Below are 13,016 nucleotides of genomic sequence, written 5' to 3'. Positions count from 1 at the left end.
AAATTCCTGAATTTAGCTTACTTTAAAGGACAAATGTAAATCTGTCTGTAAGAAAACTGAGAAAGGGTAGCAGACCCCACTTGTTTGCCAACAGCCTCTGCAAACACGTGCCCTGTCTCTGAGAAATTAGATGGTAAAGCATTTATAACTGTGGCTGTCTATGGAATCCACACTTGGCAGAAGAGCCTAAAACTCATCCTATACAGGAAAGAGGTCAAACTCAGAAATAAGTCTTCAACTGAAGTGGCACAGGTTAAAAATAAAATTACAAATTCAAGTATCTGGGCTTTAGATAGTGTAAAAAACCATCAGGCCCCTCCCCAATTTTGGTAGAGTTAAAAAAAAAAACCAGGTCTCCCAATTCTAGATTAAGAGGAATTCCAGTGGATGAAAAAAAATTCAAAGTGTCAGAAAGAATACTTATTCGCTTTAAAGGGATGATTATGAGTTAGAAAATATAACTATACTCAGGCCGGGCGCGGTGACTCACGCCTGTAATCCCAGCACTTTGGGAGGCCGAGGTGGGCGGATCATGAGGTCAGGAGATTGAGACCATCCTGGCTAACACAGTGAAACCCCATCTCTACTAAAAGTACAAAAAATATATATATATATATATATATAAAAAACTATACTTGAGTCTGCAATGAGTCAATTTGGAGTCTATTTCTGCTTCTGTCTTTACAACTAAATAGGAAGTCACTACTAATTTTATTTGCCCTTCTGTAATATTAGGAAATTCTGTTTATTTCCTTGAATTTATAAGAGCTGCACATTAAAGAAAAATAAACACTATCTATCCCAAGATACGTACAACAAATTTAATTGAAGATAAAACTCTGATTACTAAAGATTTTAAGCCCAGGTCTGTGGGAAAAGAGGAACTTAGCCTTTTCAGGGAGACTTTAAGGTCATGAAATGGGCCCATATACTCTTCTATGAAGCTGTTCTCCCATTTTCAAACTTGATAAAAATGTTAAGAAAATGGATACATGGTAGTATACACACCTGATTTGACCCAAACCTCAGGAAAGTTCCTTAACCTCACTAATTCGGTTTCCTCATTTATAAAATAATGACAGGCCGGGCACAGTGGCTCACACCTGTAATCCCAGCACTAAGCGAGGCCAAGGCAGTTGGATCACCTGGTCAGGAGTTCGAGACCAGCCTGGCTAACATGGTGAAACACCGTTTCTACTAAAAATACAAAAAATTAGCCCGCCCTGTTGGCATACACCTGTAATCCCAGCTACTCAGGAAGCTGAGGCAGGAGAATTGCCTGAACCCAGAGGCAGAGGTTGCAGTGAGCCGAGATCGTGCCATTGAACTCCAGCTTGCTTGGGCAACAAGAGCAAAGCTCCATCTCAAAATAATAATAATAATAACAAATCCCAAATCTCCTGAATAGTATCTGTAAAGCATCAACACAAAGACTGGCACGAGGTATGCACTCAGCTCTGACAATTCTGTTTACTCACAAATCTTTCTTCTTTCTCTCTTTTTTCTCCCTTACACTTCAGGTATCATTTTGCTTTCTGTCTTTGGGCAATTCACTCACAGGAAGTTACTAACAATCTTATTGGTAATAACCCAATATTATTCATTTCCTGGTCCAATCTCTCCCCTTACTCTAGGATAAATATGGCCAACTGATCACCAATCCATTCCAACCTTTAAATACCCTGAGAATTGATTATACAATCTTCCCTCCAAATCTGCTCTTCCTCTGTTTACCTATCTTGGTTATCATCCACAGTCACACAAAAACAACTTGGAAGCCAACTGAGCTCTTCCTTCACCCTCTGTATGGCCCTCCATCAAATTTATTGTGAAGTCCTTAGAGATTCTGTTTCTTCTTTCACTTCCATCCCCACTGCCTGTTTATTCCTCATCATGGTGCATGAACTCCTGTCAGAACCTTGTAACTGACTTCCCTACATCCTTTAAACATGTGATATCTTCCTAAAATTCAACTATTAATCTTCCCTTCCAAGGTAGCAACGCTGGCCTCATGATAGTATCTAAACTCCTTGGCAAGGAATTCAAAGCTTTTCAGGATCTGCTCCTGCCTACCAGCTGCTCCTAACTTGGAATTCTGATATTCTAAGAGTGTCGAACCAACTTTAATAACTAGCCACCCTCTACTCAGGCTATTATTTCTGTCTGAGACAGCTTACCCTCCATCCCCTTGACCTGGGAAATTCTCTTAAGAATTACTTCTTTTACAAAACCCTGCCATACCTTTATTAGGACACCTACCATGTAAGATTTCACTTCTTGTTTACTGCATTATTTCCTCTACTCAAATAATAAACCGCTGCAGAGCAGAAACTAACTCTTGTATTACAACCAGGTTGTACATAGTACACGGAAACAGGTAGAATTTGCTAACTACTCAAAGAGTTGGGCAGCCATATAGACAGTATATTTTAAGGGCATGGAATGGGAAATGGTGTCTACAATAAAGACGTGAATTTTACAAACTAATGTTTTGAAAGGAGTCATTGTTTGCGCTATTGATTATAGAACTATTTTTAATGTTTTTAAAAAGGAGTCATTTTTCTTTAACATTTGGTCTATAGACTTTTGTAGGAAAAAAAGCTTGAGGTTTTAAAAGCTATAGGAAAAAATGTTTCTTGCTTATTTCAAGCAGGACCGGGGGAAGGAAATTAGACTAGTGTGGGGAGAAATGAGAAATGAGAGCTACTTCAACTCAGCACAGTTAACATTAACCAAATTAAAACAACATTAAGCCAAACCAAACTTGTAATAGGTGGAAAACAACTAAATACAAAACTAGAAATAAATTATTTTAGTTCAACTGTAACTTTCATACTTGAATATGTAACAGCAATGTGCCTGTGACATTAGTATTTCTGGGGCAAAGAGAAAACCTCCCTAGCTTGAAAACAAACTCCCTTTTTGGACTAGATGCATTTCCAGATTATTTCCATAATACAGAAAAATCCTAGTTGCAGATTCAATTAAAAAACTGGAGAAACAAAAGACAACAAAAAAAGTCTCAATTTGTAACACCCCAAAATCAAAACTAAGTGTGGACAAGAGAAATCAGGAAGAAAGAAAAATGACATTTTCCAGGTTTCCACAGGACTTTCTGATGTAAAATGGTTGAATCAGAATTAAAAGACAACCAAGAGTCAAGGGCAGGGTCTTCCCAGAACTGCTTTCATAAGGTAAGGGAAGAGACCAAAGACACTCATTCTTTCCACTAAAAATTTACTTAATGTTTCCCCAGAAACAACAACTGACCCAGGCCTCCATTTTACTTTATATAGAATGTCTATTTCCCAGTGTCGTGAGGACAACAGCAGCTAGTATTTATCAATCATGTCACTTGCTTAATTATTTACAACTTATTTACAATACATATTACTACCATTTTACAGATGAAAAAAACTAGATCACAAAGTGACTATAAGATGATGACAGCTTTGAAACCCAAGCATTACTAACTCAGAAACCTCTGAACAGCAAAACTTTGTGCCTCAATCCTTGTGTTCCTTTTCTGTTCAGCCAATTATATTCCTACCATCTCTTAAGAAAAAACGAAAACGACGTACTTTTAAAGCAACCTACTATGTGCCTGGCATGGTAAATTGATTAATTTATCCTCATAAGAGCCCTGTGTAGTTGGTTTAGATTTAAAATAAGTTTACACTTTTCCCAGTGAAAAACTTTTATTTTACATGTCAAATGGTTCTTAAATCGCTTCTCTTACATAAATATGTCTGAGTTTGAGCCCTATGAGTCAAGATTTCCCAGGACTTGATAACCACTGTGGGGGGGGGGGGAACTGATCATTCAGGTTCCAGATATACAGCATTAAGAATACTGTGCAAGGACAGACAGACTTGGGGCCTGCTGTCCACCAGTGATCTAGAATATTCTACCAATTGAACTTCGTATTTCCAACCTCTCACAAAAGCAATACAAAGAGAAGGCAGTAGAGACCTTGTCTGTGGATCTTTCCCACCCTGAATTCATTCACATTGATAATCCAAATCTCTGTTTTACATCATCTAATTAGTAAAACAAAAACCATTAAGCTCTGTATGTAGTATATGAAATCTGCTAGGAAATGCAAATTCTAGCCATAACTTAGCTATGAAATACTAATTAAGAAAAACAACTCAAATAATCTCAGCGTATTTGCAAAGCACCTCATATGCATTTTAAATAACGATCCAGGGAAATAGCTGCCAAAGGAAAGTCAAAGTTATTAAATCCAAAGTTTTTCATTTTCTTGACATGCTCTTTCTATTTACTACAGAAATGTACTAATATTGGTTGCCTTTTGGTATTGTAATTTGGTCAACCAAAACTTGGGAAAAATAGGTTTATTAGTAACAAAATAATGAAAAGAAAAAAATGAATTCCAACTAGTATCGATTTTTTGGTGTGTGGGGGCAGGGCATTTAAGGGTATTATTTCCTAGTAATGATCACTTAGATTCTAAGCCTTAAACATGATTCAAATGCAGCAGAAATCAGGAAAGAAGCAACAGATACGATGGTGCATATCGGATGTCTAGACTACAGGCAAAACCCAAATACCAAAGAAGCATCCATGTGTCAAACCAGCATAATTTCTGAGCTATGCCTGGGGCCACATACAAAAAAAAAAAAAAAGGTTAGCTTGAAAGAAAAATCTAGGAGGGGTAACCAGAAGGTCAACCCCAGTTCACGGGAACTGGGAAGAAGCTAGCCGTTACCCTGTGACATCTTCCTGAGCAGCTTCCTCCGCAGCCAGCTCCCCAGCCTCCTTACAATGTTTCCAAAAGGCCCAACTCCCTAAACATTTGCTTCTTCAAGGTCATCCTAAGATAAGGCAGTGAATAACCACCAAACACTGAGTCACGCATACCTTTCGGCTAAAAAAGATCCCCCTTCCCAAAATCATTACATAAATACTTCAAATGCCATGAGGGTTTTCTCCGGAACTCCACCAGAAACTCCCAGACTTTAATTTAGATTGGGCAACTAAATGTGTTCAATTTTGCGACATAAAATATTAAAAGGCTTTTCAAGTCTGGCAAATTCCAGTTCAAAAACAGGTGCTTTCAGTGTACGCTGAATAACAAGGTCAAATTCATTTTTAAATTATTAAAAGAAAAAGAAAAGCTTTTCTTAGCCCTCCTTAGGACAACATAAGGAGGGGGAGAAAGGATTGCTGGGGTAAAACTGTCTCGGATAGGGTCCCTGTTTAACTCAACAGTAATTCCTAATCTTCCGAGTGCCTGAAGTAATGGAAGGTTACAGGAAGAAAATAAAAACAAAGAAACTGACTAGGGTCATAGTTACCAGAACAAACTGCACCGCCCTACCACCTCCATAAACCAACTCCCCCAACACCAAAACAAACCTTGCCCCTCCCCGCTCCCCCCCACCCCCTAGAAACACACAAAGAAACTGGCCGCACGCACCATTCGCCCACAGTCCTCACTTCCCTTAGTAGGGCAACTGGGAGCCCCGGAACTTCCCCACGGTGGTTTATCGGGCGTCGTCGGGGCTGGGTCCCCTGGACTTGCGGGCCACAGTTCGGCTGGGGAGGAGGTGCTAGCCGCCCTCGGCCGTTTCCCCGAAAGCAGTAAAATGCCTCCCCGCTCCTCCCAGGGCCCTCGGGTCCCCACCTTCCGTAAATCGCGCCTCCCCCTCGGGCACTCCGGTGACCGCCGAAAGAGACGCCGAGCCAGCAAATAAGAATGCTCCCTGGTGGATTTGTTGGTAAATAAGACATCTCGCGTCGGGAATAAAGTTCCTGCGGGGGCCGCTCGCCAGGGCGAGAGCGAGGGCGAGGGCAGCGGGAGGTGAACCGCGTCGCTCGCCGCCACCTCCCTCACCTGCGCCGGAACAACGGGCCCCGCGCCCGCCCGACCCGGCGTCCCCCGCAGGCCGCGCCTCCCGCACGCCGCGCTGCCGGGGCTTGTTCCTCCTCATGGCTTTGCCCTGACGTAATTCAAACATGGCAACAGTTCGACTTCAAAGGCGAACCCACAGACCTCCCAGACACAGGCTCCCCGGCCACGAGGAACCAGCCGAGGAGTCCGGGCCACGCTCTCCGGACCCCTCGGCCGTCGCAGCCCCCGGTGCCAGGGCTGGAGCGCCGGGCACTGCCGCCTCCCTCGCCCGCCCGCACGCCCGGAGCGGGGAAGCACGCCGCCTCCCTACGCACCAGCATGGCACCTCGCACAAGTAGCGCCGCCAAAGTTTCCCCACGAGAGGGCTGAGGGACAAAAGCCCCTCCCGAAACTCGCCCGAACTTCGAGGGCCTCCGACCCGCACGTCCCTCCGCCCAGGAGGCCGCCCCGAGCGCCGGGGGCCCGCACGGGCACATGCAGCCCTTTGTTTTCTGTCCAGCCGGGCGCTGCCTACGTGCAGCATCAGAGATGTCGGAGCGTTTCGCAGGGGCCGGACACTGGACGATCACCCCGGGTAGAGGTCCGGACCCCGCGCCCCGAAGAGTCTGGAGCCTGGTCCCCCGGCCCTCCCCTCGGGAGCGGGCCCATTTAATCAAAGTTTTGCAGTGTCCTTGATGAGAAACGCCCGGAGTACCCGCCCCGCACGGGCGGAGAGTTGGCGACTTTCACTCTGCTTTTTAAACTGGCAAGACGCCATCATCAGCAAACCACATTGTCCTGCCGGCCGGACCTGCCTGACGGCGGCCGCATCCCACGGCTCACGCGGGGCTGGACATTCGGACAAGGACCAGGGTCGCAGCCCGAAGCACGTGGTCTGTCACGTAGAGCACAAAAAGCAGTGCCCCGCGGAGTTCACTGACTCCTGCGGCGTAGACAACGCCGCCGCCTCCGTCCCCAGCCAAGTTGGCTCCCCTGGCCATCTTACAGCGCGGACGGCCGCCCACAAACGGGAAGCCCTCGCTGTGGCGCCCACACCTACGCTACAGGTGAACGCACGGGGAGCAAAACTTCGGGCTCCGAAGGCACCCAGGACACCAGACGCTCTTGGGCGCGGTCCCAAGAGGGCAGGAGAGTGGAAGACGGGCTGTTTTTAAGCGACCGCGTGTTGCTCTCATTGTCGCATCCGCATCCCTCCGGAGTTGAGCAAACAACGCCACGCCGCGTGCGCTCCGGCAGAGCCCAGCACTGACCCCCAAAGGCCGATTTAAAGACCCTCGGCCGCCAGCTTGGAAGCGGACGGCAACTTAGTTTCCGAGCGAATGGCGTTTATTGTCCACCCTAGCCCGGGGGCTGCAGTCAACTAAACCACGAGGTTTCACAACGGCGCCCGACCCTGCCCGCGCCTCGCGCCCACGCGGACGCACCGACCCCGGCCGCTGCGCGGTGGCCAGCCAGTCGCTTTCCTCTCGGGCCTTTCGGCCGCCGGGCTCCTTTCCGCGAGAGAATACTGCGGCGGAGAAAAGTCATTGTCACCTTCAACGTGGATCCCTCAACTCCGGCGACTCCTCAATTATGCCTAGGCTCCACTCACTTCCCCCGCCCCGAGACTTTCGGTTTGCCTCAAATACCCTCCCCAATTAATAAATACACACTAAACAAGCGCGTACCAAAGAACCTGGGGTCTGAAGATCACGAAAACAGCGCTCCCAACAATGCCACCTCCAAGACAAAACTTCCTGTGTGTATGTGGAAGGACGGGGGGAGGTGGGTGGAGGTGAAAAGAGAGAGAAAAAAAACACTCTGAAATCAAAGCCTCATGAGACAGTTTTGCACTAGAGGCATGGTGAGAGTCACTCACCTTCCAAAAGCAGCCGTTCCACGCGCAATAACGTCCCCGAGGTGCGGAGTGCACGCCAGGCCAGTCCCCCTCAAGCGCTCCCTCCTCCTCAACTGCCTTGTCTAGAAAGATTGTCTCCTGCAGTTCTGCAGTTGCTACCGCTGGCCGAGAAGGTGTAGATTCCGCTTTCCCTCTGCGCACGCGCGGCTCCCGGCACAAAATTCTCTTGAATCGAACTTATTTGCATACGGGCGCGCGCACGTCGCGGGCTGGGAGGGGGAGAAGTCCCGGCGACCGCGCGCGCTCCCGAGGCCTCTATTGTCCTTTTAAGGGGAGAAGCTCCGCGGCGCGGGAAACGCGGCGGCCAGAGGGAAACGGGGGCGGGGACTGCTTACTACGCCGGACGTCACATAAACAAACGCCCCCCCGGCTGGCGGCCGCGACGGAGAGGGAGTGGCGAGGTGGGAAAGGGAAAGGTTAGCAACCGAGGGGAAGTCTTCGCTGCTTGGCGTGTTTTCCACCCCCGAAGTTCTTGGGGCACCATTGAGCGCCGAAAAATTGTTCTGAAAGCTGCTGTTGCAAAATTCTCACACCTGTGTCCACTTTCGGTGACAGAGGAGGTGGTCTTGTAAGCACCCAGACTGAACTTACACTAATCCCACGTTTCCTAAATTTTGTTTCAAGTTAGGTTTTTGAAACTTTAAAAAAAAAAATCCTCTGGGGCCAGCAAAGGTTTAGTTTTTTGTGCAGTTGTAATGAGTCATTTAATAAAGTCCCATTTTAACACCCTATCCATTCGCTAACTCCCGCTTGCCCTTCTCAAATAGTAACCTAACCCATAACAATCCAATTTTTTTCTCACTTCGGCCTTAAGATTTCGAGTCTCTCCAAATTGAATGATTGTTTATTTCCGTGGGAACAGTGTCACTTTCTATAAAAGACTAGGCAATGGAAAGCCAATAACCTAGGGACAGGCATACCTCCTCTAGCAGCTTGTAAAGGGTGTTCCACTCACCCAGAAATAATTCCACTAACTGGTGGTCTTGGGAATTGAAAAAATAACAAGTGACGTACAGACTTTTCCATGCAGAATATGTAATAATTCAACAATCAAAGCGCTTTCTAGACTCTGGAAGAAAAAAACTGAAGTAACTCTTCTCAGATTAATAAGAGGAAAATGAAAACCGAACGATTATGATTCGCCTTTATCCCAAGGACACACTTAACACAACAGGCAGAAACCCGGGGTTAATGACAGAGGGTGGGGAGAGAGGAAGGATGTTCTTCCCAGAAACTTGATATTGGTCCCAAGCTACAAAAGTGTGAAAATCAACCATAAAACTTAATCATCTGCTGACAAGTTTCGCTGCTTTCACTGCAGTGTCAACAATACAGATTTAAATAGTTACTTCTGAAATGTTAGTTCAACAGGCAATTCCTAGTACATACAGTATAAACCCACTTCTAAACTCAACTAATACTTCTTTTTTTTCCTTTAGGTTCTGTAACATACTATTCCTGTAACTGTATATGAAAACTATATTATAAACACCTGAAAAGATAGCCTGGCGTGGTGGCAGGCACCTGTAATCCCAGCTATTCGGGAGACTGAGGCAGGAGAATCGCTTGAACCTGGAGGCGGAGGTTGCAGTGAGCAGAGATTGCGCCACTGCACCCCAGCCTGGGCGACAGAGCAAGACTCTGTCTCAAAAACAAAAACAAAAACAAAAACAAAAAAAACAGAAAGAAAAAGGACACTGCTCATTAAAATATGAGCTCCTTAAAGACAGGGATTTTATCTCTTTTTTACCCATTTTTGTATTCCAGTGCCTGAAACAGTGCACAGCAGAGGATATATACTGACATCTTGCATGCATTGGTTGGCTAGGAAAAAATTTTTTTAATATAATAAACGGCCGGGCGCAGAGCCTCACACCTCACACCTGTAATCCCAGCACTTTGGGAGGCCAAGGCAGGCAGATCACATGAGGTCAGGAGTTGGAGACCAGCCTGGCCAACATGGCGAAACCCTGCCTCTGCAAAAAACATAAAAATTAGCCGAGTGTGGTGGCTCACACCTGTAATCCTAGCACTTTGGGAAGCCAAGGCAGTGGAGGTCCAATTTGCCACCAGTGGAACACAGAAACAGCTACTAAGCTGATTCATGTTTATTGTCATAAGGACAGGGATGGCATCATATCAACCAATGTGACCACTATAACTTCCAAACTCATTTTAGGTCAAATGCAAAAATTATAAACTAAAGTTTTGATTAGCGATAAACCTATAATAACCTTGAAAATGTCCATTAATTTCTTTAAATTATATTTACATATTTTATTATTATTATTATTATTATTATTATTATTATTTTGAGACAGAGTTTAGCTCTTGTTGCCCAGGCTAGAGTGCAATGGCTTGATTTTGGCTCACCACAACCTCCGTCTCCTGGACACATCTAGATGTGTATAAGAGACAGACTCTAGCCTGGGCAACAAGAGCTAAACTCTGTCTCAAAATAATAATAATAATAATAATAATAATAATAATAAAATATGTAAATATAATTTAAAGAAATTAATGGACATTTTCAAGGTTATTATAGGTTTATCGCTAATCAAAACTTTAGTTTACAATTTTTGCATTTGACCTAAAATGAGTTTGGAAGTTATAGTGGTCACATTGGTTGATATGATGCCATCCCTGTCCTTATGACAATAAACATGAATCAGCTTAATAGCTGTTTCTGTGTTCCACTGGTGGCAAATTGGACCCTAATCATAAATTTCTGCCTTCTTTCTAAAGAGAATTTCAACAGTTGTCCTGGGTTGTCTCAAATATTTATTTGACTTATGACAGATCCTCCAAAAATAATTTCAAATTATTATATGCCTCTGAAGGTATGAAAACTGCAAATACCGGCCGGCGTGGTGGCTCATGCCTGTAATCCCAGCACTTTGGGAGGACGAGGCGGGTGGATTAGCTGGTGTGGGGTTTTCGAGCCGTGTGTGCCGCATGTTGAGAACCCCTGTCTCTTCCAAATATGCAAAATTAGCTGGGCATGGTGGCACGCACCTGTAGTCCTAGCTACTTGGGAGACTGAGGCAGGAGAATCGCTTGAACCTGGAGGCGGAGGTTGCAGTGAGCAGAGATTGCGCCACTGCACCCCAGCCTGGGCGACAGAGCAAGACTCTGTCTCAAAAACAAAAACAAAAACAAAAACAAAAAAAACAGAAAGAAAAAGGACACTGCTCATTAAAATATGAGCTCCTTAAAGACAGGGATTTTATCTCTTTTTTACCCATTTTTGTATTCCAGTGCCTGAAACAGTGCACAGCAGAGGATATATACTGACATCTTGCATGCATTGGTTGGCTAGGAAAAAATTTTTTTAATATAATAAACGGCCGGGCGCAGAGCCTCACACCTCACACCTGTAATCCCAGCACTTTGGGAGGCCAAGGCAGGCAGATCACATGAGGTCAGGAGTTGGAGACCAGCCTGGCCAACATGAAGAAACCCCGTCTCTACCAAAAATGCAAAATTAGCTGGGCGTGGTGGCACATGCCTGTAATCCTAGCTACTCAGGAGGCTGAGGCAGGAGAATCCCTTGAACCCAGGAGACGGAGGTTGTGGTGAGCCAAAATCAAGCCATTGCACTCTAGCCTGGGCAACAAGAGCTAAACTCTGTCTCAAAATAATAATAATAATAATAATAATAATAATAATAAAATATGTAAATATAATTTAAAGAAATTAATGGACATTTTCAAGGTTATTATAGGTTTATCGCTAATCAAAACTTTAGTTTACAATTTTTGCATTTGACCTAAAATGAGTTTGGAAGTTATAGTGGTCACATTGGTTGATATGATGCCATCCCTGTCCTTATGACAATAAACATGAATCAGCTTAATAGCTGTTTCTGTGTTCCACTGGTGGCAAATTGGACCCTAATCATAAATTTCTGCCTTCTTTCTAAAGAGAATTTCAACAGTTGTCCTGGGTTGTCTCAAATATTTATTTGACTTATGACAGATCCTCCAAAAATAATTTCAAATTATTATATGCCTCTGAAGGTATGAAAACTGCAAATACCGGCCGGCGTGGTGGCTCATGCCTGTAATCCCAGCACTTTGGGAGGACGAGGCGGGTGGATCAGAAGGTCAGGAGTTCAAGACCAGTCTGGCCAGCATGGTGAAAACCCATCTCTACTAAAAATACAAAAAATTAGCTGGGCATGGTGGCACGCACCTGTAGTCCTAGCTACTTGGGAGTCTGAGGCAGGAGAATCACTTGAACCCAGGAGTTGGAGGTTGCAGTAAGCTGAAATCACACCACTGCACTCCAACCTGGGTGACAGAGCAAGACTCCATCTCAAAAGAAAGAAAGAAAGAAAGAAAATTGCAAATACCATAACAATATTTTTTAAACTCCAATTATGGTTTACAGGAGTATATATATACATATATATAAGTATGTACACACACATATACCTTGAATGCTTTTTCTCTTGAAAGTTTATGTAAAGTATATTATTGCAATACAGAGATGGAATAATAAACTCAAATGTGCAAGCAATGCAGGAATTACAGTACTTAGGATATACTGTTCAGGTAAGAAAGTACCTAGAAGTTGCAGAGCTACTGAGTTAATGTAGCTAGATTTCCTCTGCTCTCAAAGTATAGGTCAAGAAGTAATCTGGATAAGTTTTATAGGAAGGGTAGCTACAAAATTCTTTTTTTAATTTTTTCATTACTTTTTAATTTTTCTTTGATAATCCTATTGCAATAAACAAAATTCTTAAAGAAAAATCTGAATTCCATAGTCTTTTTTTTAAAGCAACCACCTGCTATTTTTGAACAACCAAGTGCATTCCAAAGGTTCTTTTGTCCATTTTGTTGCTTGAACATGTCATTATGGATGGCCATACCCAGGCCCAATAGCCCATATATGGGCTACTTTTAAATACTACTACCTAAATTGCCCAAGTGAGGTTTTCAATATGAAAAAGGAAAGAAAGAAGTAATTTATAATATATCAATTTGTATTACAAGAGACTGAACTACATCATGCTAGGAAAATATCTGCAGGTTTTTTTGGTTTGGTTTGGTTTGGCTTTGTTTGTTTGCTTGTTTGTTTGAGACGGAGTTTTGCTCTTGTTGCCCAGGCTAGAGTGAAATGGAGTGATCTCCGCTCACCACAACCTCCACTTCCCGGGTTCAAGTGATTCTCAGCCTTCCGAGTAGCTGGGATTACAGGCATGAGCCACCATGCCCGGCTAATATTATATTTTTAGTA

General features: G+C 44.2%; 2 protein-coding genes across 5 annotated transcripts in view; one reads left to right on the top strand and one right to left on the bottom strand.

Annotated features, from left to right (window-relative positions):
* Positions 1–8,085, bottom strand: part of FAM60A (family with sequence similarity 60, member A) — a 45,683-nt gene extending 37,598 nt beyond the window's left edge. The window contains exon 1 of one of the 4 annotated variants that reach the window (XM_011979554.1): positions 7,737–8,085. Coding sequence is in view for 1 of the 4 variants with exons in the window: in XM_011979553.1 (XP_011834943.1) it covers positions 5,651–5,957 (307 nt within the window). In the remaining 3 variants the exon portion in view is untranslated. Of the gene's footprint in view, positions 1–5,650; positions 5,973–7,736 lie in introns of those variants that run through there. The other 3 variants (XM_011979555.1, XM_011979556.1, XM_011979553.1) reach the window with 3 other exon arrangements.
* On the top strand, positions 6,035–7,652 carry LOC105539344 (putative uncharacterized protein FLJ13224). Its single transcript, XM_011979557.1, has one exon. The coding sequence runs from the start codon at positions 6,553–6,555 to the stop codon at positions 7,030–7,032; it is 480 nt and encodes a 159-aa protein (XP_011834947.1). The 5' UTR covers positions 6,035–6,552; the 3' UTR covers positions 7,033–7,652.
* Positions 8,086–13,016: the final 4,931 nt, after the last annotated feature.

The sequence above is a fragment of the Mandrillus leucophaeus genome, unplaced genomic scaffold (assembly GCF_000951045.1).
Source record: "Mandrillus leucophaeus isolate KB7577 unplaced genomic scaffold, Mleu.le_1.0 Scaffold203, whole genome shotgun sequence".
Taxonomy (NCBI): domain Eukaryota; kingdom Metazoa; phylum Chordata; class Mammalia; order Primates; family Cercopithecidae; genus Mandrillus; species Mandrillus leucophaeus.
Note: the sequence above shows the minus strand (reverse complement) of the source record. Positions and strands in the feature narration are given on the sequence as shown.